The sequence below is a fragment of the Leopardus geoffroyi genome, chromosome C1 (assembly GCF_018350155.1).
Source record: "Leopardus geoffroyi isolate Oge1 chromosome C1, O.geoffroyi_Oge1_pat1.0, whole genome shotgun sequence".
Taxonomy (NCBI): Eukaryota; Metazoa; Chordata; class Mammalia; order Carnivora; family Felidae; genus Leopardus; species Leopardus geoffroyi.
Window position 1 is genome coordinate 192,255,231 of NC_059328.1, and position 22,915 is coordinate 192,278,145.

Below are 22,915 nucleotides of genomic sequence, written 5' to 3' on the forward strand. Positions count from 1 at the left end.
TAAAAGAACACAGTTCAGTAGTCATCACGCAGTAAGCGTGTCAACAACCAACGTGCCCTTTAGGCAGTGACCATGGCTGCTTGCTTTAGCCGATGTGTCCAAACAGTTGAAAGAGATGTTGTCTCTTTCTCGTGTGTAACGTCGTTGCTGCCTGCACCAATTGTTCTAATAATGTACCGTGGACTTGTTTTGAGGAGAAATCATAAGAGACATGGACATAAAGTGATTGCCGTGAATGAAAATATTTTCATTACACTCACCAACGTCCCTTAGAAACAGATGGCAGGCTGGCTGGAAAGGCCACTGGGGAAGGAGTTTGCATGATTAGCAGAGAGAGGGGGTAGGGAGACTGCAGGCAGGAGCATTAATGGAGATTTTCTCGGGAAGGAATGCTAAACAAGGTAAGCAAGGCGTACAAGCTATTATTGGAGAGTTGCAGAGTTTTTGTAGACTCTGGGCTATAGGATGGTCTCTAGTTGTCTGGTACTTTGCCCAGTAGTGATTAGGGCAGGGAATTGAGTCCTGGGCTGTTGAGGTGGCTTGAAAGGATGTTGGGGATGTGGAGTCAGGGACTGGTTCACTTGCATATCAAAGCTTTGCTAGTAGGCAATTTGTTATTGCTTGGAATTAGTTAATCCAGGGTGGGTGGTTTCCCTGGGTCTAATACCTCCTAATTCCACATACCTAAGAAAATATAGTTATAAAATGTTTATTCATTGGGGAGCCTGGCTCAGTCGGTTAAGTGTTGGACTCCTATTTTCAGCTCAGGTCATGATATTGTGATTCATGAGTTAGAGCCCCACATTGGGCTCCAGGCTGACAGTTCAGAGCCTGCTTGGGATTCTCTCTCTCTCTGTCCCTCACTTGCTCATTCTCTCTCTCTTTCTCAAAATAAATAAGTAGACTTAAACTATACTTATTTTGAGAGAGCAAGAGAGCATGCACATGGACACATTCAGGGGAGGAGCAGAGAGAGACAGAGAGAGAGAGAAAGAATCCCAGGCAGGCTCCTCGATGTGAGTGCAGAGCCTGGCATGGGGCTAGATCTCATGAAGCGTGAGATCACGACCTAAGCCAAAATCAAGAGCCAGACGCTTAACCATCGAGCCACCCAGGTGCCCTGAGAAAACATAGTTACTACTATTGGCCCTGTGATGCTCAGGCATCTCAAGGCGATTTGGTGGAACTGTGCAGATATGTTAGCCTTAGTAGATATGCAAGATGAATATCTTCTATAGATCTGCTGTGCAACGTTGAGCTCAGAAACAAGAATACTACATTGTACACTAAGAATCTGTTAAGAGGGTATATCTCATGTTGAATGTTCTTACCACAATAAAATAAAATATTACAAAACAAGTATAATAGTAGGGAACTACATTACTGAAATATCTTAAGAGGCAAACAAGGAGAAAACACACCCGTTAGTAAAATTAGCCTAACTTGGAAGTTGGTTCCCAGCTAGCCATGAAAATAAGTTAGGGATTTGTACCATACATACAGGTCAAAGAATCATGATCCATGTTTCATAGATATAATGCCTCAAAACCTTGGGCAACATTAGATAAAGTCTTAGACGTTCGTTGATAGTTCTGTGTGACTTGATTTTGTCTATTGATGGCAGTGACTCTGGTTGAAAAGCCTGCAACTCCCAACGATGTGACCTATTCCCCAAAAGGGAATGAAAATAGGGTCACGTCTATGCTTTTGCCAAAGTGAGGTTGAAGGGAATGGTGCTTCTTGAGATTGATATATAGTCATGGGAAACCCCGGTGTGAGCAGGATGGAATGGGAATCCCATTTTCGTAGGGCAACACCAGGTACAGGTGACATTGATTTTTGTTATTAGGGCCATAAGAAAAGCCCAATCCTGAAGTACGTGGCTTCAGGCAAAATTGGGATCCTAAGCATAGTTTTTTTTGTGGACTTTTGTGTGCTGTATGAAGACCAAACATCTCCGTTGGGATGGAGCAAAAATGCCAATAACGTTTAGCAGTGAGGGTTGGTACAAATCCTATCCAGAGGGCCCCCTAATTAGAATGGTTGTTTGAAATCTTAGGAGCTTGGTATAATGGAAGTATTGAAGCGAGTTGGACCTTTTCTCGGATGCTTAACCTTCACTTATAGGCGATCTCAGAACTATGTCGGTGGGATATGCACGTAGAAGTAGGATGGTGGTAGGTTTATGGATCTCAAGCCCCACAATTTCAGGCAGTTAAACTCTGTGCTGCCATTCCTGTCGATTGTAAATATTGCTAGTATCAGAATGACTTTGGGGAAGACAGGTGCCTGGTCTTTGGCTTTAAACGTATGGGTGGTAAGGTTGCTAGGCAAAGAATGAGTGGTTGTTGGTGGCTATGCAAAGTCTGATGATGAAGCAGATTTAGAAAGCTGGATTGGGGTGCCTGGGTGGCTCAGTCGGCTGGGTGTCCGACTTCGGCTCAGGTCATGATCTTAGAATTGGGCTCTGTGTCGACAGCTGGAGCTTGCCTTGGATTCTGTGTCTCCGTCTCTGTGCCCTGCCCCCACTCGTTCTCTGTCTCTCTCTCTCTCAAAAATAAATAAATATTAAAAAAAAAAAAAGAAAGTTGGGTTGGTGAAGTGAAGGGGTGTGGTGAGTGGATGGTAGTGGTCTAACTACCATTCTGACAGGAGCTAACAAGAATCAGCCGAGACGCATAGCATGACACACAGAAAGGGCCAGTCTTGTGAACGGAAAAGTAAACATGGAGTCTAGCTGTAGTTGAGGGTACATTTCAAGTGACAGCCTCAAAGATACATTTTTTTATGAGCCCCTGTGAACCTTTTCTGTGTGCTTCACTTCCCTCCGTGAATGTTCTTCTCTGTCTAAGCAGATCCTACTCACCTCCCCAGGCCGAGCTCAAGTTTGCGCTTAACTACTTGCATTGGAGGGCGAATTTTGAGAGATACTGTCAAGATACGTGTTTCTGATCCTGTCGTTTATCTTACCGATCCCAGGTTTCCTAGCATTGCTTTGCAACCACGCAGCTTGTCACTTGGAGTTTGAAGGCAGGATAGGATATAGTAAGATCCTGGGTGAGGCACGTTGCTAGCTTGGGGCGGGGGGCGTGGAAATAGACATTTGGTGGATGATCCTGTTGTAAACGATCCCAGGGAAGCTCAGGGTCAGGAGTCGGGGAGGATGGCATAAGTGTGGAGCGATGCAACTGGGTTGAGTCCAAGGGATAATTTTGAGTAAGAGCTTGGGCAGGAGGTGAGGTCACTTTTAGCAGTGAACTCCTGTGCCGGCAGGGGCGATGCCTCCTGCCGTGAGGGCCTCTCCAACAGGGAGCCAGAATTCTTTCCGAGAAGTCAGTAAGTCCTCCGTAGCCTGGCTCCTCTATTTTGCTGCCAGGAAGCCACGATACAGGGCTGTCAGGTGGCGGATGGTCTGCGCTCAGGCCTGCGGTGGTTTGAACTAAAATTGTTTAGGTGGGCGCAGGTTCAGAGGGCATCGGCCCCTTCAGATTTTGGAAAAAAAAAAAAAAGACTCCAGTTTTGACTCCAGTTTGCTTTTCACTGTACGGTCACCTAGAAGGGGCCCTGGAGTCCATTTAGTTGCAAACCGTGTACCTGGTGTTTCTGAGGATATCAGAATTCCTCTCTGGACCTTCCCCAAGTCCCTTGGTGGGGCTCCTGCTCCAGAGCCCGTCATCAAAACTTTCTTTCTCCACTGTCTAATGTCTGTTAGTTTAAATTTTTATTTAGCCACTATTTTAAGCAGAAAAAAATCCAGAAGACTCCTAAGCCATAACATGGTAAGTGCACAGCGACACTGTCACTCTCCCCCACCTTCTTCCTCCCTGTTTCTTACAACCTCCTTTGTGCCGTGATTGATTTTATTATTTCCTGAGTTGCATTTCAGAGTTTCTTTGTGGAAATATAATTATATATTCCTAGTTCTGCCTTTCTCGCACAAAATTCATTACATTTTGCTTTTTTTTATCACCTAATGTATTCCAGAGTTCTTCCTAAATAATATTTGAGTGTCATCTATTAGTTTTTAAAAATGGGGTCTACGGAATTCATATTAGCCTCTAAAATCATCCTTATGGCAACTATATATAAATGGAATAATTCTATAGTGTTGCAAGTTGACCAGTGAAAACAATTGAGGTGGGGGGGGGGCAGGGGAGTTTAAATAGAGGGAAAGGCTCAAGAATATAGTTCTCATATTGATGATTTCATCATATCAAAGCCAACAGTAATTATTTTTTTAAAAGTTAAAGCTCCAGAGGGCATAAACTTTGAAATGAATTTTTAAAAATTTTTTTTGTCTTTAGTTGGAGATATTTTTTTTTTAACGTTTATTTATTTTTGAGACAGAGAGAGACAGAGCATGAATGGGGGAGGGTCAGAGAGAGGGAGATACAGAATCCTAAACAGGCTCCAGGCTCTGAGCTGTCAGCACAGAGCCCGACGCGGGGCTCGAACTCACGGACCGCGAGATCATGACCTGAGCCGAAGTCGGCCGCTTAACCGACTGAGCCACCCAGGCACCCCTGAATTTTGAATTAAAGGAAGGAACAAGTGAGGGTGCCTGGGTGGCTCAGTCAGTTGAGCGTCTGACTTCTGCTCAGGTCAGGATCTCGCGGGTCATGGGTTTGAGCCTGCGTGGGGCTCGCTGCTGTCAGCACAGAGCCTGCTTGGGATACTCTGTTCCCTGCCCCTACCCCGCTTGTGCTCTCTCTCTCTCTAAAAGAGGAAGGGGGCGCATGGGTGGCTCAGTTGGTCGAGTGTCCTATTCTTGGTTTCTGCTCAGGTCATGATCTCACGGTTCAGTTACTGAGTTGGAGTCCTGTGTTTGGTGTTTTCTCTGTTTCCCTCTCCCTCTGTCTCTCTCTCTGTCTCAAAATAAATAACGTAAAATAAAAAAAAAAAAGGAACAAGTGTGTGGTTAGTCCTGATTATCACCAGAAGTTAGGGGCATTATCTTTCAGGATTATAAATTGTACTTTTCTGATAGCAAGAAAAAAAAAAAAACAAGGTAAAGAAACAACGTGCTAGTAGAAACAAAAGAGGGGAAGGAGTGAAAGAAAAAAGAGAAAGAGTAGACTATGGTAAGAATTGGTAAGGAATTATTAGAAAAAAAAAAAACTATACAAAGGATGCCCTATTTGATGTCTTTGTATAAAGATGTATTATGGGTGAGGGGCGCCTGGGTGGCTCAGTCGGTTAACCATCCTACTTGGGCTCAGGTCATGATCTCACAGTTTGTGAATTTGAGCCCAGCATAGGCAGTTTGTCAGAACAGAGCCTGCTTCGGATCCTCTGTCTCCTTCTCTCTCTGCTCCTCCCTCGCTCATGCTGTTTCTCTCAAAAATAAGGAGACCTAGGGGCGCCTGGGTGGCGCAGTCGGTTAAGCGTCCGACTTCAGCCAGGTCACGATCTCGCGGTCCGTGAGTTCGAGCCCCGCGTCGGGCTCTGGGCTGATGGCTCAGAGCCTGGAGCCTGTTTCCGATTCTGTGTCTCCCTCTCTCTCTGCCCCTCCCCCGTTCATGCTCTGTCTCTCTCTGTCCCAAAAATAAATAAACGTTGAAAAAAAAATAAAAAAAAAAATAAGGAGAACTTACATTTTTTTTTTTTTCAAAAAAAGATGTATCACAGAGGTATCCACATAATGTAAAAGTGGGAAGGAGTTGGCTTGACTGGATTAAAGGAAGAACAGAATGGGAAGACTGTGACAAAGAAGTTAGATCTCATTGCACATAAGTTTAAATCAACGGGGGAACATGTTATGATATTAGAGTTTTTATGATATTAGTCGCTGGTCCTGCTGCCACTCCTTTGTCCACATCTACTCCAGACAGATAGGAGCAACTACTAAAAAACTTTTTATTGTCTTTAGTTCCGGCGGATCATTTGTATGTTTCGTTAAAAATAGGCTCATAGTGCTCTGTAGCGCTTTGCCGACTTCAGTCATTTTTAAGTTCTCGTGTGATAGATGAGGGTTAAACTCATTTGCAGAGTTCTCTCCCGGCTCTCTTCTCCCCACACTGACATCCACCAACGTTTTCTGTGTGTCCACCATATACCTCTGCCACTTTAAACTATAGACTTTAACTTGCCTTCCTTTTCCAAGAACCTATTTGTTCCTTGTTCCAACTACCACCCTTACCCTCTGTCTTTTGAATGACATTTTTGTCAAAGATGGGGACTATCTTACAGAGAGGAATCAAGGACAAGACAAAATGCATGGAGATGTCTTGTGATCATTCTCATTAAATTTAAAATTTTGATTTGGATGGGGCATATGAGTGAATTCTTTTCTATTAAACATGACATTATACTCTTTATATACTTCTAAAGTTTATTTATTTATTTTTGAGACAGAGACACAGAGAGAGAGCGAGAGCAAGCGAGCTCTCACACATGCTGGGAAGGGGCAGAAAGAGAGAGGGAGAACGAGGATCCCAAGCAGGCTCTGCACTGACAGCGGGCTCAAACTCACAAACTGTGAGGTCATGACCAGAGCTGAAATCAAGAGTCAGGCGCTTAACTGACTGAGTTTCCCAGGTGCTCCATATACTGTTTATAAAAATGCCAGGCTAGGGGCACCTGACTGGCCCAATTGGTAGACCATGTGACTCTTCATCTTAGGGTCGTGAGTTCAAGCCCCACATTGGGCATGGAGCCTACTTAAAAAAAAAAAAAAAAAGAAGCCAGGCTAATGGGTAAAATCTTCATGATAACTTCGCCTGACTATGAATAGGTATATGTGCACTAATAGAATTTTAGGGAAAAATAAACTCTAAACTGATAGAATCTAAATTCTTTTATGATTCAGGAATGAGATCTCTGCTTTCCCTTTTTCCTTCAGACATTAGCCTAATGTTAGCTTAAACAGCTTACAAAACATCAGCATTATCAGAATGATTTCTGGACATAAAAATAGCAGTTTTTATTCTTCCTTTGAAGAAAGAATGTGAAATAACACATACATAGGGTCTTTTTTCTCCCTGGGGAGGGAACATACAAACCCAACCTTGATACTTAGTGTCCTTTAAAGAAATATTAGTGAATGAGTTTAGCTCTATAATGGATTAATAAAGGATTGTGGGGATCTGAAAAAGTTTAAAGCTTAACCTTACAGATAATTAAGCTCTGCCAAAACAAGTACCCATTGCCAGTAGACAGAAATGTAGTCTGGAAGGACTACTAACTGGATGCAGGATGAAACTTCCTTTAATTTTATATGATAGGGGTGCCAGGGTGGCTCATTTGGTTGAGTGCCTGACTCTTGATTTTGGCTCAGGTCATGATCCCAGGGTTCTAAGATCGGGCCTTTTGTGGGGGCTCTGCACTAGCATGGAACCTGCTTATGATTCTCTGTCTCTCTCCCTCTGCCCCACTCGTGCACAGTCTCTCTCTCTCTCTCTAAAAATAAGAAAAAATGTTTTATATGATAGTATCATGTTGAAAAAAAATGCTATCAACTAAACTAAAACACATTGATTTTTTGGTAATTTAGTGTTTTATTTCATACTTCGTGAAATAACCCTTTCAGACTTAGATTTATTATGTATCAATCTTGTGTGTGCATATAAAGGGAGATGTAAGTAAAATTGGTTAAGGGGTTCCAAAATTTCTTTGCATTCAAAACCCACCTTTTCTAAAACACTTTTTGTATCAGTTGTTGATGGCTGTGGTTTTCCATACAGTATTGTCTTCTGGGCCACCAAAAGTGTTGGAGATGTATCAACTCCTAAGAGTGCCCTACTTCTGAATCTAGGGTTTTTTTTTTTTTTTTCTTTCAAGTCGCTGATTCTATTCCGAAGTCTTCCAGGCTGGCATTGTCTGATCTAACCAGAAGAGGTCAATGGGTAGTTTCCCGGTAACACATAGGATTCATTTTACTTCTTCAACGATTTTTTTTTGACTCAAACTTAGAGGGGTTGTAATTGACAAAACATACCATCAGAAATAATATCTAAGTCATTTCAGTGTGTGTGTGTGTGTGTGTGTGTGTGTTACGCTTATTTAACTGTTTATTTGTAGGTTTCCAAAACGCATGAAGAACTAACGTTCTTGGTAAGGAACTCGGGTTTCTCAGAAGTCTAAGCTCTTTTAGCCAGTCCCATCTCTTTTTTATATGCTGTTAATTTCCTCCTTTAAGGGTTGTGGGTTTTATTAAACAATGCACTTAACTCAGTTGAAATAAGGACAATGTGAAAAGCCACATTCAATTTTCTATATGTGGAGGTGCTGACATCCAGGTTAATACAGCTACCTGGCCAGTAATATTAAGAGACCAGTTTGTAAAATGCATCTTGATTTCTGAGATGTTGAAGTGTGAAAAATGTGTGTCTTCGCATCTGTGAAATGCATTATGTCATGGTGGCTGGGTTAATGTATAATGGGTTTTCTTTCACCATTTCCAAGATTGGGATGTACCTTAAAAGCTTGCCTTAAAAAAAAATCAGTATACATATATATATTTTTTTGGTGTGTTAAAAAAATCTAAATAGCTGCAATAGCCCAGGTTTAAAGTCGGAGAAAGATGTAGGGGGCGAGGCAAGAGCTGAGTAATACACAAGAATGGAAACTGTGGAAGCAAAAGCAATGGTGAGTTTAAAAAAAGGGACAAAGTCACAAGCTTATTAAAAAAATGTAATGACAATGACAACAATAGCCAAAGAACAAGGTAGCTCATTCTAAGATTATTTTTACCTAAAACATAAGCTCTTTAATCGGAGGCTGTCTCCATTTTAGGGATGCTCATTTTCCTTATCACAGATTTTAATGATATATTAAATCATTGTGATAAGGAATACAGTATTGTGATTGATTCTGGTTTGTGTCCCCCTCATTACAGTCAGTTGTTTTTGCACACCACCATATTCGCAGTGGGTGGTACAGAATACCATTGAATGACTGAGGGGATTTCGGTTAATATTCGTAACCCTTTCATGTGCAGGGGAGGTCTTTGAATACCTACCCTCCTTAAGCCTCAGTTGTCTCTTTTGTCCACTGGGAATAATAGGATTCCTAGTAAGATCCTCTAAAGGGTTGCTTTGAGGATGAAATGCAAGAGTACATATATAAACCTTAAACACAGTGCCTAGCACAAAGTAAGCGCTCATTAAACAGGAGCTTTTGTTTGCTGCAGCTCACTGCGGCAAACACACACGAACGGCGCAAACGCCGAGCCCTCTCAACGGAATTTTCTTTTCGAGGTTCGTCTGTTGCTGGGAATTGACAACCAATTTCCCTCTGGGCCCTCAAATGCTAAAACCTTCGTGTCTATCTCGCGTCCTAACTCCGCTGTGAGCCCAGTCATTTTGGTTAGAACAGGTTTGATTTTACAAGCTCCGGAGTGGGGCCCTGACCCCGGTGGAAGTGTTCGCTTTAAAAGATCTGCGGGAGGGGAGGGTTGGGGCGGGAGGAAGGGGGCTCCAGCGCCGGGGGGCGGGGGTGGGCAGGGGGCGGTGCGCGGCTCCTGCGTCAGAAGGGGCCCTGTTTTCGCACCTTCCCTGACGTCAAAGCTCAGTCAGGACTGCAGCGCTACGTTCCCGGTGGATGTCTACGTGGGCTGAGTCGTGACTCGGGGCCCGGGTCTTGCGAGTGACGCTCGCACTTCGCTCCTCGTCTCACACCGGCGGGAGAGGCCGGGGGGCTCCTCTGTCTGGCTCCGCGGGCTGCGGGCGGCAGGCAGCGGGCGGCCGCGGCGCCCTGGACGGCCCGGGGGGTCCGGGCACCGCCATGGAACCAGAATAGGAAGGGAGCGCGCCCACCGGTCCTCGGCCTGCGCCCAAGCCCGGGAGGAATCCGGGAGGCCTCCGCGGAGGTGAGAACCGCGCCGCAGAGCACCGCGGCGGCGGCGGCGGGCGCGGGCGCGGGCGGGGCGGGCCGAGCCGAGGCGGCGCGCAGCCGGGGCGACGCCCGCGGGCTCCGTGCGCGCGGCCGGGGGTGGGGCCTGCTCGCCTCGCGCCCCGGGCGCCTTCTTCCTCCCGAGGGACGGCCGGACCGCTCGCCCGGCTCCTGCACCCGCCTCGCAGGTCCTTCTCGGCTTCTCCTGTCCCCAGTCCCTTTCTGCCCGTCCTGCGGGAGCGGGGCCGGCGTCTCCGGGCCCGGATCGAGGTGGCTGGGGCGTGGGGTGGAGGTGGGGCGCAGGCTGCCCTGCGCTTCTGTCGGGGGCCCTGGGTCGGAGGGGCCCGCGGACGCGGCCTGGGGCTGGGAGGTGGAGAGGGGGCGGCTCGCGGAGGTCGGATTTGGGGCTTTGTACCCGCGGGGACTTGTAGGGGCACCTGTGGGGCCGAGATCCGAAGCCACCTGTCCACAAATCCCCTTCCCCCATTGCCCTGCGCTGTGTCCAGCTGTCCCCAGACCTAGGCCCTTATCAGCCTTTGGCGATTGGGATTTATTTTGGAAGCGTTAGATTTTTGTGTTAACGATCGTTTTACTATCGTCGTGCAACAGTTGTGTAAATCTGCTCAGATTACGCCGTCGTTATTACGTGCTCTTTAGAAGGCCCTTTGCAGCTCCTAACATTATCCGACGCGATGATTTTGGCAGCGCGGGGAAGAAATGCATAACGAGATGCTGGCTGTTAAACGTCTTTAATCCCCAGAATAGAATTATATTTAATTTGTTTGACAGCAATTATATACTATCAGGAAAAAAAAAAGTAAACCCACTGAAAAAGCCCTTAGCAATCTTATCATCAAGGGAGTCAGTATTAACAATTTGGGGTACGTAAGTGCATATTCGTGTTACATAAAGGGGAATGCTAATGTAGTCTGCTTTTTTTGCTTAGTGCGTTGTGGTCATTTCTATATCAGTGCATAAACGTTTTTCTGCTGCCTTCTTAACGTGCACTGATTTGGACCCAGAGCCTGGAAGGCAAGAATCTTCTTCTTCTCCCTGCACTTTGGCCAGTGGCCAACGTTAGTAAAGAAAGTGGTTAGAGATTTGATAAAGTATCACCGCAATGGCCAAGGTATTGGATAGAAATAAGCTGAATTCAGGGTAACAGCCATCTTCTGTATAATATTGTTTGTTTGGCTTAATAATGTGATGCAGTTTTTTCAGATTGCAGTTTTCACCCATTAGTGAATTGTCAAATTAATTTTGTGGGTCGTAACTAGCACTTACAAAAAACAAAAGAGGATAGCATAGTAAATACCAGAATGCATTACAGGTAATGAGGATATTTTGTAAGCTTTGTTTTAACTGCGTGTGTGTGTGTGGGCCAGTGCGTGCGTGGGGTGCATGCGCGTGAGGGCGCGTACATGTGTGATTGCGTGTGTGTGCGGGGTTGTGATATAAAATGTATTGCTTCTTCTGTGCTACGCTAATTAAGTTTGAAAATCACTAATCCAAGGTACTGTCAGCACTCATCTCAGAATGGGAGCAATGATGCAATTAAGCTAAACGTTAGTTTTACTCTTTTCTTTGGAATATGTGACAGTGTTTATTGCAACAAATTAGATCCCTAATTATTTGTTTTCACTTAATATTAAAACAATCAATTAGCATTCCTGAAAATACGGAGAGGAAGCATTTTATGGAAGTTAAGAGGTTAAGAGCATAAACTGCTCAGATTGACCTACAGTCAAATCCCAGCTACAGTGGTTATTGGTGTGTGACCTGGAACAAGATACTGCTTCTTTCTAAACCTCAGTTTCCTGATATGTAAAGTGGGAGTTAACCGGGACACCAATTTCATAAGGGTGTTTGCTATTCAGATGGGATGATGCATATGAAACTGTTGACATAGTGCCTAGCCCAGATTGAGTATTCACTAAAAGTTAGCTATTATTATTTTATTGACTGAATGGAGGATAATGCTTGTCACCGGAGGAAAGGCAGCATAAGCATAAGGTGGATAATCCAAACAAATGGGAAGTTGAAAATTAATGTTGTAAAGAAAGGGACACTGAATTAAGATGGTCTTTTTATTTCATTTAGCCATTGTTTTGTGACTGCTCCCCCGTTGTTTTCCTGTTGCTAGACAGATAATTTGGGTGATCTTACTCAATAAACCAAATGCCTTTCTATCGTCTTTTTATATTTAATATTAAGTTGGTGTCTGTCTTGTGTGACAGTTGAAAAATATTTCCCGTAGGGATTCTGGATTTTGTTAGCTCTTATTTCAAAATACCGTGGTTTGGGAAACACGCACTACAACTCTGAACTCATTGCAACGATGTGTTTATCTCTGCAGCAGGTCCAGATCTCAGGTGTGCAAGAAATAGTCCCAAAAGAAAAATAGATGCAGTTTGAGACATATGTGCTGAAGTCACCTCAGGCAGTCTCAGAGATCTTTGTTCACTGCCTCAGATCGGTTTATGCTCTTTTAAGTGTTTCGTAAACCAAAGAAATAGAGTCTGGGCATTGTCCTTTTTTAGAGCATTATTATTTTTATGAAAAATAATTTGAATGCTTTGCACTAAAAAAAAAAAGGCCATTGCAAGAGTACTTAATTGGTTGTGACAACTGTAAAAGTTTGGGGGAAATCTTAAACGTTAATCAAATGCTGCTCTCAGTTTTAGAAATGTCTTTAGGTTCTTGTTCTGTTTGAAAGGAACCAAAGTGGAAACTTGTTGATGGTAAATTATGGTGTGGTTTATGAAAATATGAAAAAAATATGACTTGGAACTCTAGCTGCCCTCGCCACAAAAAATCTCAATGAAACAAAAAAGCTTAACTTGACCTTAAATGAAACATGTATACATTCATATATCTGAAGTTAGACAAAATACTAATTTATGTGTGTATCTGTTTTTAAAATTCTCCTAATTTTTAAATAGCTAATTCACCGGCTGCTGGGTCTTGTCAGATAAGACATCTTTTGTCTTACACTGATATGCAGTCATTAAAAATTCGGTTTTGGAATTATATATCATATCATATAGGAGTGCTCATCATATATGGTTAAGTGAGAGTCAGCAGGCTATATAGAATAGACTATAGTACCATACCATTTTTGTAAACACATGTTTAGAACAAAGAATATATGATAAATATTAATGGTGGGTAGTGGGATTATGACTGATTTTAGTGGTCTTTATTTTTATAATTGTGCCATGGTATGTTTTATTTTCATAATAAAAATTAATAAAAGTAATATTTGAAAGAAAAAAATTAGTGTGTGTTTTCCTAATTTGCAAGCATAAATGAGACTAAGTCTTTGCTCTAAGGGATACTGATTCTTTGAATTTGGATAATTTGGGTGTTAACTAATTCTCTAATATCCTAGAAAATGGTGCCGCATAGTTTAACTTACCCTGTGAAAAGCTCCTTTGAATAGGGAAGAACCACTGTTCCAGAATTTTCTTAAAGCTCCCTGCATATACTGCTTTCCAAAAAAACCCAAAAACAAACAAACAACAACAAAAACAAACCCCACACTGTCTGAATATGTGGTCTAAATTCTTAAGTTTTCTTTTAACTACGATCATGTTGAAGCTGAATCTACGTTTCTTGCTTTATTGCCCCTTAAATTTTTAAATCAAGTCTTGGCTCCAGCTTTAACTTGTCAGTTTACTGTCTCTAAAGGTACTTTTGCTTTCTTACTTTTGTACTTTTGCTTTTTTGTTACTTGGAACATCTTTTCTGATCTTTATTTAAGTACACCCTACCCATTTTCCAATGTCCAGTTAAAAAGCTATATCCATTGTGACATTTTGGCACTTACTGTTTGTGCTTAGGCATTTCTCAGATACCACCTGGTATTTTTACATTCGTTTCCTAGTGCCATTTTAAACTTCTTGAGAGCAAGAAAGCTTGTCTATTTCTATCCTTTAAAGCTTCCAGCATCTGCACAGGGTAGGTGCTAAGTATTTATTCTTTGATTATACAGTGCTGTCACAGCCTCTTTTGAACCAAATTGTTGGAGTTTTTTGTTAACCAATGATCCTGGGTAAGGGTCATCAACACTTTGCCAACAACAATGTGGAAGAATAAACAAGATTGATAATTTGGCCTAATTGTCAGTTGATAGGTGATAAAGAATTGACAGTGTTTTTCACCGAAAGTAACATAAGAACCGAGTTGTGTGGTTCGTCTAGGATCCACACTTAATTCCATGTAAATATTTCTTTCAAAGATTTCCTATAAAGCTCATATGGGTGTATAGCATCGTGTTCTTACCCTTACCAGAGATCCAGTTTATTTTCCAGCTGCTGTTCCTGGAACCCAAAGATCTGAAATACTCGATGGTGGGTTATATGGGTGGGCCATGACAATTGCTCTGTCCCAGAGCATCTTAGGAGGTCATGTGGGAGTCTATGAGTCACAGTATGTAAAGTGCTTTGTGTCAAAGAGTTAGTATTTTTTTCTCCCACTGAAACATAATTGGGTTACTTTTCAAACTTACCTATGACTTGGGGATAGTTACTTGGCCTGTGGTAGACACTTAGGGGGCTGATCTTTTTTTTTTTTCAATTGTTTTAATTTACAGATGTTTTCCAGGACTAATGCAACTGATGAAATACCTGCCCTTTTCTGCTCAAGGTAAGTGACTTGTTACTTTATGAAAATACCAGGTACCAGTAGAATTCAGAATTGGAATAAAAAGACCCACTCAGTCATGAAAAGTAATATAATCCCAGGCCCGAAAGAAATGATCCCTTTAGTAAGTAAGAATTATATTAGTATGTAAAAAATGATGACTTATGTTACTGCTTCAGCCTGCCTCAGAATCACCTTAGAGCATTTTAAATCTGCATAATAGGCATGTGCCTGGCTCCCCACCAGGCGGTTTTGATTTAGTCAGTTTTTGAGGTGGGGTTCCTAGCATGCAAAGTTTGAAAAGTGCCAATCAGGTGCTTCAGAGTCATGGCGGCTCACTGTCTCAGTGGCATGTATGTGACATGAGATGACAGAAATGTAGATAATCGTGGCATGGGAATTAAAGGCTGTATGTGTCAAAGATCAAAAAAAATTATAAAGAATTTCAGTTTTGTGTATGTGTGTGTGTGTGACATTAGACTAATACTTTCATTTTACCTTTCAATGATTGTTTTAAATACATTTCGAATTTTTTTTTTACATTTATTTATTTTTGAGAGACAGAGAAAGATAAAGCACAAGTTGGGGAGGGGGCAGAGAGAGAGAGAGGGAGACACAGAATCCGAAGCAGGCTCCAGGCTCTGAGCTGTCAGCACAGAGCCCGATGCGGGGCTTGAACTCAAATTGTGAGATCATGACCTGAGCTGAAGTCAGACGCTTAACCTACTGACCCACCCAGGTGCCCCCGTTTTAAATATATTTTGAATAAAGCACTAGAAAATTTGTTATTTTATGGTTTTCAAAGTTCAGGTTTAGGCCCTAGGGTTCTCTCAGCTTGAAAATTGGCTACATCTATACACACAGCTTAAAGCTTGTTTCATTTTGTTGCTTCAGGTTAATAATAAATGAAGTAAAATAATGGAAAAAAGACCAAATTTTGAATAAGTCATTTTTTATATATTCTCTATTTCAGAGGCTGGTTTAATTGATTTATTTTCCCTGTAAGTGTGGAAGCCAGAAAGTCAAAGTTTGTCGTAATAAAAAGTAACAGGTGAGTGCATGTTACAATAGCATTTTGATTTAATAAAGCTCTTCTGTTCTAATTGATTTTCAGGCTTGACTTCATTTCTAAATATTGATTTTAATGAGTAAGCTTTTTGTATTGCAGAATCATCTTATCAGAAATATTCTACATGTTATAAGATCGTTCTGTTACATATTCAACAGACAAAAATGTTTAAAATAATTCGAATTAAAACTTGATGAAATTATTTCTTAAAATTCTGTTTTCATCTTAACAAAACAGCAAAAACCTTAAAATTGTATTGAATTATTATTTAAAGTAATCATTAACTGTAAATACTTTATGTCAGTGAGTAAATAGTTGTATATCAGAATTACTTGGGAAATGAAGAAAATTCTGAATTCTAGGCTATCTCAGCCCTACTAAATCCAAATTTTGGGGAATGATTGTGCTATTCAGCCTGGGTTGGGAACCACTGCAGTATGTAATGTTGAAGGATGATAGTTTCAAGGCGGTAGAAACTTGGAGACTTTTTTTATTTGTAGAGAGATCTCATTGCACCAACTGGAAGAAATTCCTCATATTTATTTGGTTTATGTAGTTGTCAGGAGAGAAGTGTCTTGTGTTTCAGACCCAAATTAGTTATTTTGATTTTTAGTAATTCTGTCAGGTAATTTATCTTAAAATCTGCACCTTTGTGGATTAAGCAGAAAATACATGCATCTTTACTCTCGTGACAGAATTAGATGTTAGGTATAACAATGAGAATTCATGTAACGTCAGATTTTATGTAGGAACACAATGGGAAAATTACTGAGCCTCATTCGCATATAGTGAATATACTATAACAACAACAAAGAGGTAGGAATTTGTCTTTACGGATTGAGTACTGAACCAATTCCTAATAACCGTAACAAGTTATCAGAAAATTGATAAAAAATTGAGTCCAGTCTCCACCTATCAACAACACACCTATCAACACCTATCAACACCTTTTTTGGAAGGTGCACAACTCTCCCCCTCTCCTCCAGGCTATCAACACCTTTTTTGGAAGGTGCACCTCCACCTATCAACACCTTTTTGGAAGGTGCACAACTCTCCCCCTCTCCTCCAGGCTCACTGATCGATTCAGTAGCTTTTGGCAGACTTATCTAATTTCATAATTATTCAAAATAAGGGTGCATCGTACTCAAGAATGAATTTCTGTTCTCTGATATTACCAAGGGTATTTTCCTCAGGGTAGTAAGGACTTAACTGTTTGTTTGTTTTTTTCTTCCCGTTTTTTCTTTTTTCCAGGTGGAGTATTCCCGGATAGTAGCCACTTGACTTTGGTTATTCAGCATGCAGAACAGACAGGGGTACTGCAGCTATTGCTGTGTGCGCTATAATAACCTGGAACAGGTGAGAGGATCCTGTTAATAAACAGTTATACCTCAAAGGACCTAGTCATGCATTTTATTAAACTCATTTATTCACCCGAACAGATTGTTGTGAATCTTCTAATTGGTAGACACCATTTAAAGTTCTCAGGATATAGCCAGGGACAAATCCACATCCCTTTTGTAGTATAGTAAGACAGAAAATAAATAATCATATAAACTTAATACATGATAAGTCAGATTGTGATAAATGTTATGAGGAAAATAAAATAGAGAAGGGAGTGCACTATCAGGTGGGGCTGCCAGATAAGGTTAAGGAGTGACATTTGAGTTGAGATTTGAATGAAGTTTGGGATCCAGGCTGCCTCATATCTGGGGAAAGAATTTCTAGGTAGAGGGAGGAGAGAGTAAAGACAGAGACCCCAAGGTAGAGGGGTGGTTGGCGTGCTGGTTAAAAGCCAGGAGCCAATGAGGCCAGAGTGCTAGTAAGGTGGAGGGCTGGTGTGAAGTGATAGGTGAAGAATCTAGAGAATCAGATGCTGTAAGACATTGTAGAATAAGGTAAGGACTTAGAAGATTATGCTTCCATGCGCAAATGTTTTAAATGTTGCTATAGTTTAGATTTTTTCCCCTCCTCTTGTTGCTTGTGTTTTTGGGGTTGTAAAAGATTGCTGGGTCCAAGGTCATGACCAGTTACGCCCTGTATTTTCCTCTGAGAATTTTATAGTTTTTGTTCTTACATTTAGGTCTCTGATTCATTTTCAGTTAATTTTTTTATGTGTTGTGATTTTAATTCCCTCCTAGAAGCCCTGTCTCCAAATACAGTCACATTGAAAGTTAGAACTTCAACATAGGAATTTGGGGCCTGGGGGACACAATTCAGTCTGTAGCAATTAATATTGATTGAGTTTTAGCTATTAAGCCAATTTTATATCCCTGGGCTAAGTCCCGCTTGGTCATGGTGCTTAATCCTTCTGTATGTTCCTGGATTTGGCTTGCCAGTATTTTGTTGAGGATTTTTGTGTCTATATTCGTGAGAAATATTGTCTGTAGCTTTCTTTTCTTGTGATGTTTTTGGTTTCAGAAGTCGGGTGATGCTGGCTTCAGAGAACGAATTGAGTAGTGTCCCTTTCTTTTTGTTGGAAGAGTTTGGGAAGAATTGTATATGGACGTTTTGAAATCAGTATTCATAGTAATAGTAGCTGTAGGTCTTCTGAACAGAATTGTTCATTTGGAAGAGCCTCAAGGTTTTCTTCAGGGTCTGAGCTGTGGAATTGTGTCATAGGTGAAGGAGTAATACAAGGAAGCTCTGGTCCTGTTAGCCTATACTATTCTATCTTAAGTGATATATATCTAAGACAAGTTTGTCCTACGTAAAAATTCTGCTGTTCAGTGGCATTTGTTTTGTTTAGTTATCAACAGTCATCATTTAAATTCATACTAAGGAAAAGTTATTATGATTTCCACATCTCTGCCTTTTAACAGAAAAAAACTTTCTACTGCTGGTTATAAACACAAGGCGGCAGATAATAAATCTCAAGGCTGTCTTTAGTGTTTCTGTCATGATCGATAAAATGATGCCATCACTTGACTTGGACGATTACTTGTTGAACTTTTGATGTTACTAAAACATTGAACCTTTAACTACAAGTTCTATTCAGTAAGCATTCAGTATAACTTTTTGCCAAAGGTTTGAAATAATTTTTAGACATTTGGATACTCATGTACTAAGCAGGCACTTAAAAAGACTGTTGAAGGGGTACCTGGGTGGCTCAGTTGGTTAAGTGAAGGACTCTTGGTTTCGGCTCAGGTCGTGATCTCATGGTTTATGGGATGGAGCCCCATGTTGCGCTCTGTGCTGACATCACAGAGCCTACTTGGGATGCTCTCTCTGTCTGCCCCTCCCCTGCTTGCTTGTGCGTGCGCTCTCTCTCTCTCTCTCAAATAAGACTTAAACAAAGACCCTGTTGATGACAGCTGAAGTAATTTGCACTAAGTACAAAGTCTTAAATAAATAGATAAATTTCATGGCTTTGGAGAACTCTAAAGGCAGTGGAGAAATAGAGGACCCAGATGTAGCTGAAGATTCAACAGAAACAATGGAAACCCAAAAAAAGAAAACAACTACCAATTTAGTATTCGATGCTTAATAAATATATCCTTGAAAAAAAAGGTGAAATAGAAATATTTTCAGAAAACGAAAATTAAGGGAATTTACTGGCAACAGACCCTGACTGAAGGAAATACTAAAAAGAGTTCTTCAGACAGAAGGAAAATGATTTCAATTGGAAGCTTAGAGATACGGGAAGTCAGGAAGATCAGTGGAAAGGTAGCAGGTGATTTAAATGAATGATATCTTGTGGCATTGACAACGATGACATATAAACTGGAAGGAAAGTAAATTGAGTTAATTCCTTGCTTAAGAAGAGAGTAAAAGTAGCAAGTGATTTTAGATCTTGGTAGGTCAGGGTTGCTTGTGATAATCTGTTACCACTAACAGACTAGAAAAAGAGCCTGGCCTATAACTACCTACCAACTGAACAGAAGAGGAGAACTTGGAATAATAAAAAGTGGTCCACAAGAAGGAAAGAAAGAAGAGACATAGGGACATCGCATAGGCAGGAGTAATGAAAACAGTTTTAAAAATAAAAACAAAGATTAAATCCAAATGCATCAGTACTCTATTAAGTAATAGACTTGATGCTTGAATTAAACTATTCAATATTTTATCAGAGGTTCTAGCAAGGGAAATAAAGAGAAATTAAAATCATACATATTAGATAAAAAGAAACAAAACTGTGATTGTACCTTGCACAAAGTGTGATTGTAGATGTAGAAAACCTGAAGATATCTAGGTAAACTATTAGAATTGATAAGTGAGTTTAATAAGCTTGTTGGGCAACATAAAAAGAAATTGTATTTTTATATCCAACAGCATACAGAAAATGAGATCTAAAAAAGATATTTAATAATAGCATCAAAGAACATGAACTCCTTAGGAATAAATATAACAAAATATGTATAAGGTTTTTATGTAGAAAACCATAAACACTGAGAGAAATATAAGAAAAATTAAATAATTGGTGTGATATACCAATCGGAAAAATCAATATTGTAACCATGTCAGTTTTCCCCAAACATATATATTGATTTAATGAAATTCCAAACAAAATTCCAGGAAAGTTTTTTTTTTTTTTAATTTTTTTTTTTAACGTTTATTTATTTTTGAGACAGAGAGAGACAGAGCATGAACGGGGGAGGGGCAGAGAGAGAGGGAGACACAGAATCGGAAACAGGCTCCAGGCTCTGAGCCATCAGCCCAGAGCCCGACGCGGGGCTCGAACTCATGGACCGCGAGATCGTGACCTGAGCTGAAGTCGGATGCTTAACCGACTGCGCCACCCAGGTGCCCCAGGAAAGTTTTTTTTTAAGAATGTATTTTTAAGTAGTCTCCACACCCAACAAGGGGGTTGAACTCTCAACCCCGAGATCAAGAGTCACATATTCCACCAACTGAGTGAGCCAGGCGCCCCTAGAAGAGTTGTTTGTAATGAAAATTAAGCCAGTTCTAAAAATATGTATGCACATGCAAAAGGCTAGGAAAAACCGGGGTAATCTTATAGAAGAACAAAGTCAGGAGACTTCGTGTACCAGGTATCAAAATTTATTACTAAACTACAATCATTAAATTTTTTTTTTAACGTTTATTTATTTTTGAGACAGAGAGAGACAGAGCATGAACAGGGGAGGGGCAGAGAGAGAGGGAGACACAGAATCAGAAGCAGGCTCCAGGCTCTGAGCTGTCAGCACAGAGCCCGATGCAGGGCTCGAACTCACGGACCGTGAGATCATGACCTGAGCCGAAGTCACACGCTTAACTGACCAAGCCACCCAGGCGCCCCTAAACTACAATCATTAAGACAGCGATGCAAAATTAGAAAGACCATGGAAGGAAACCAAAAACTCTAGAAACAGACACACACATGGATATTTGATTTGTGACAAATACGGCCCTAAAGAATGGTGAGGACAGGACTTTCTTCCATAAATGGTACTGAGTCAATTGGATATCCATATGGAGAAGAAATGAAACTCTATTCCTAAATCATCCTGGATACAAATGCCAATTTCAAGTAGATTGTAGATGTACATATTACAGGTAAAAACAGCAAGACTTCTAGAAATAAACAGAAAATCTTTATGATTCTCAGTTAGGGAGGGATATCCTGAACTAGTAACAAAAAGCACTGAAAAAGAAAAATGGGAGATGATTAAGAAGGTGGAGAGGTGTCCTGTAACTATTGCTGGGAAAGCTGTGGATTTACTGTGCATGTGTGTGTGCGCTCACAAAAATAAACTTTATGAACTCTCTGCCCCCAAAAGAAAAAGTGAAAAGATAAGCCATTGAGAGAAGGATGATATTTGAAACACATATAATTGAACAAAGAGTTCATGTCAAGAATAAATAATTTTTACACCTCGTTAAAAAAAAAGAACATGCATTTGGAAGACAGGAAGAGACTTGAACAGACACATCATGAAAGAAGATATCCAGGTCACCACTAAAAACGAAAAGGTATCACAAAAATTGCAAAGTAAAGCAACAGTGATACAATATTAATCCCGTTCTACAGTAGCTAAAATTAAAGAGACAATGGCAAGTGTTGATGAGGAAATGGAGGGATGGAAACCATGACACGTTGCTGATGAGGGTACAGATCGGTATAGCCGCTTTGGAAGACATCAGTGCAGAGCCTGATGTGGGCTTGATCCCGTGGTGAGATCATGACCTGAGCTGAAATCAAGAGCCAGATGCTTAACTGACTGAGCCACCCAGACACCCCAAGAGAGTGATTCAACTCTCTTCTCTTTTTTAATAGATTTTTATTATAAAGATATTTGCTTGGGAAAAATACAAGAATTTATTTATTTATTTTTTATTAAAAAACATTTTTTTAAATGTTTATTATTTGAGAAAGAGCAAACAGGGGAGGGGCAAAGAGATAGGGAGACACAGAATTGGAAGCAGGCTCCAGGCTCTGAGCTGCCAGCATAGAGCTCGACGCGGGGCTCGAACCCACAGACTGCGAGATCGTGACCTGAGCTGAAGCTGGCCACCCAACCAAGCCACCCAGGCGCCCCAAAAAATAAGAATTTATAAGAAAAAAATTTAAAATGACCTCTAAGTGTACCTCACAGATGTTAATGATTTTAAAATTTTGGTTTATTTTCTTCCATTAACTTGTCTATACCTTTTAAAACTATAGTTTCAGGTAAAAGCATACATGTGATTTTTGCATCTTCCATTTTTCTTCTAATATGTAACATTCCTCCATGTTACTTAAAATTCTTTGTGTTATTTTAGGTAGCTGTACAGTATTACATCTTAGGGTATAATTTAAATATTTTACTGTTAGACATTTTGGAGATTTCCCGTTTTTTGTTGTTAAGCTTGTTTTTGCAAAAATCATCCACATTTAAGATGATTTCCTTAGGACAGATTTAGAGAAATGTAATTATTATATTGAAGGGAAAGGTCCTTGTATGATTTTTAGATGCATATTTTAGAATTGCTCTATAGAATGTTCATGTCAATTTATACTTCTACCAGGAGTATATAAATGAATCCATTTGTGAAACTCACTACTAATGAGTATTACCTGTGTAAAGCTATGCAGTTTTTTTTTTTTTTAATAGCATATGTCCAGTGCTCAGCACAGATACTTGACTACACAGAATCGACAGCGGATGGGTACCACTAGTTTGATGGAACGTTTCTTGCAGGATGTACTCCGGCACCACCCATATCATTCTCAAGAAAGCAGGTAAAGTAGCTGAGTGGGACCATATCAGTCCGCAGTTACTATATGTTACAGTAGATGTTTGTGTTAACTTTCTAGTACTTCTTAAAGTAAATCTTTTAATTAAGGAATATACAGTGAGATTTTTATCTAGTAACTTCTCTTTGCAATTCTTTAAAAATTTTTCCTAGCTTAAATAAGCAATTTCACTGTAAAAGATAGGGACTACACCATAC

At 40.7% G+C, this 22,915-nt stretch overlaps 1 protein-coding gene across 5 annotated transcripts in view; it reads left to right on the forward strand.

Moving 5' to 3' along the window:
• The first annotated feature begins 9,508 nt into the window (after nt 1-9,508).
• ZDBF2 (zinc finger DBF-type containing 2) overlaps nt 9,509-22,915 on the forward strand; it is a 32,494-nt gene continuing 19,087 nt past the window's right edge. For 2 of the 5 annotated variants that reach the window (XM_045480937.1, XM_045480939.1), the window contains exons 1-5: nt 9,509-9,808; nt 14,426-14,478; nt 15,449-15,526; nt 16,796-16,900; nt 22,576-22,703. In XM_045480937.1, coding sequence (XP_045336893.1) covers nt 16,841-16,900; nt 22,576-22,703 — 188 coding nt within the window. In that variant the 5' untranslated portion in view covers nt 9,509-9,808; nt 14,426-14,478; nt 15,449-15,526; nt 16,796-16,840. Of the gene's footprint in view, nt 9,809-9,913; nt 10,102-14,425; nt 14,479-15,448; nt 15,527-16,795; nt 16,901-19,138; nt 19,208-22,575; nt 22,704-22,915 lie in introns of those variants that run through there. The other 3 variants (XM_045480938.1, XM_045480936.1, XM_045480940.1) reach the window with 3 other exon arrangements.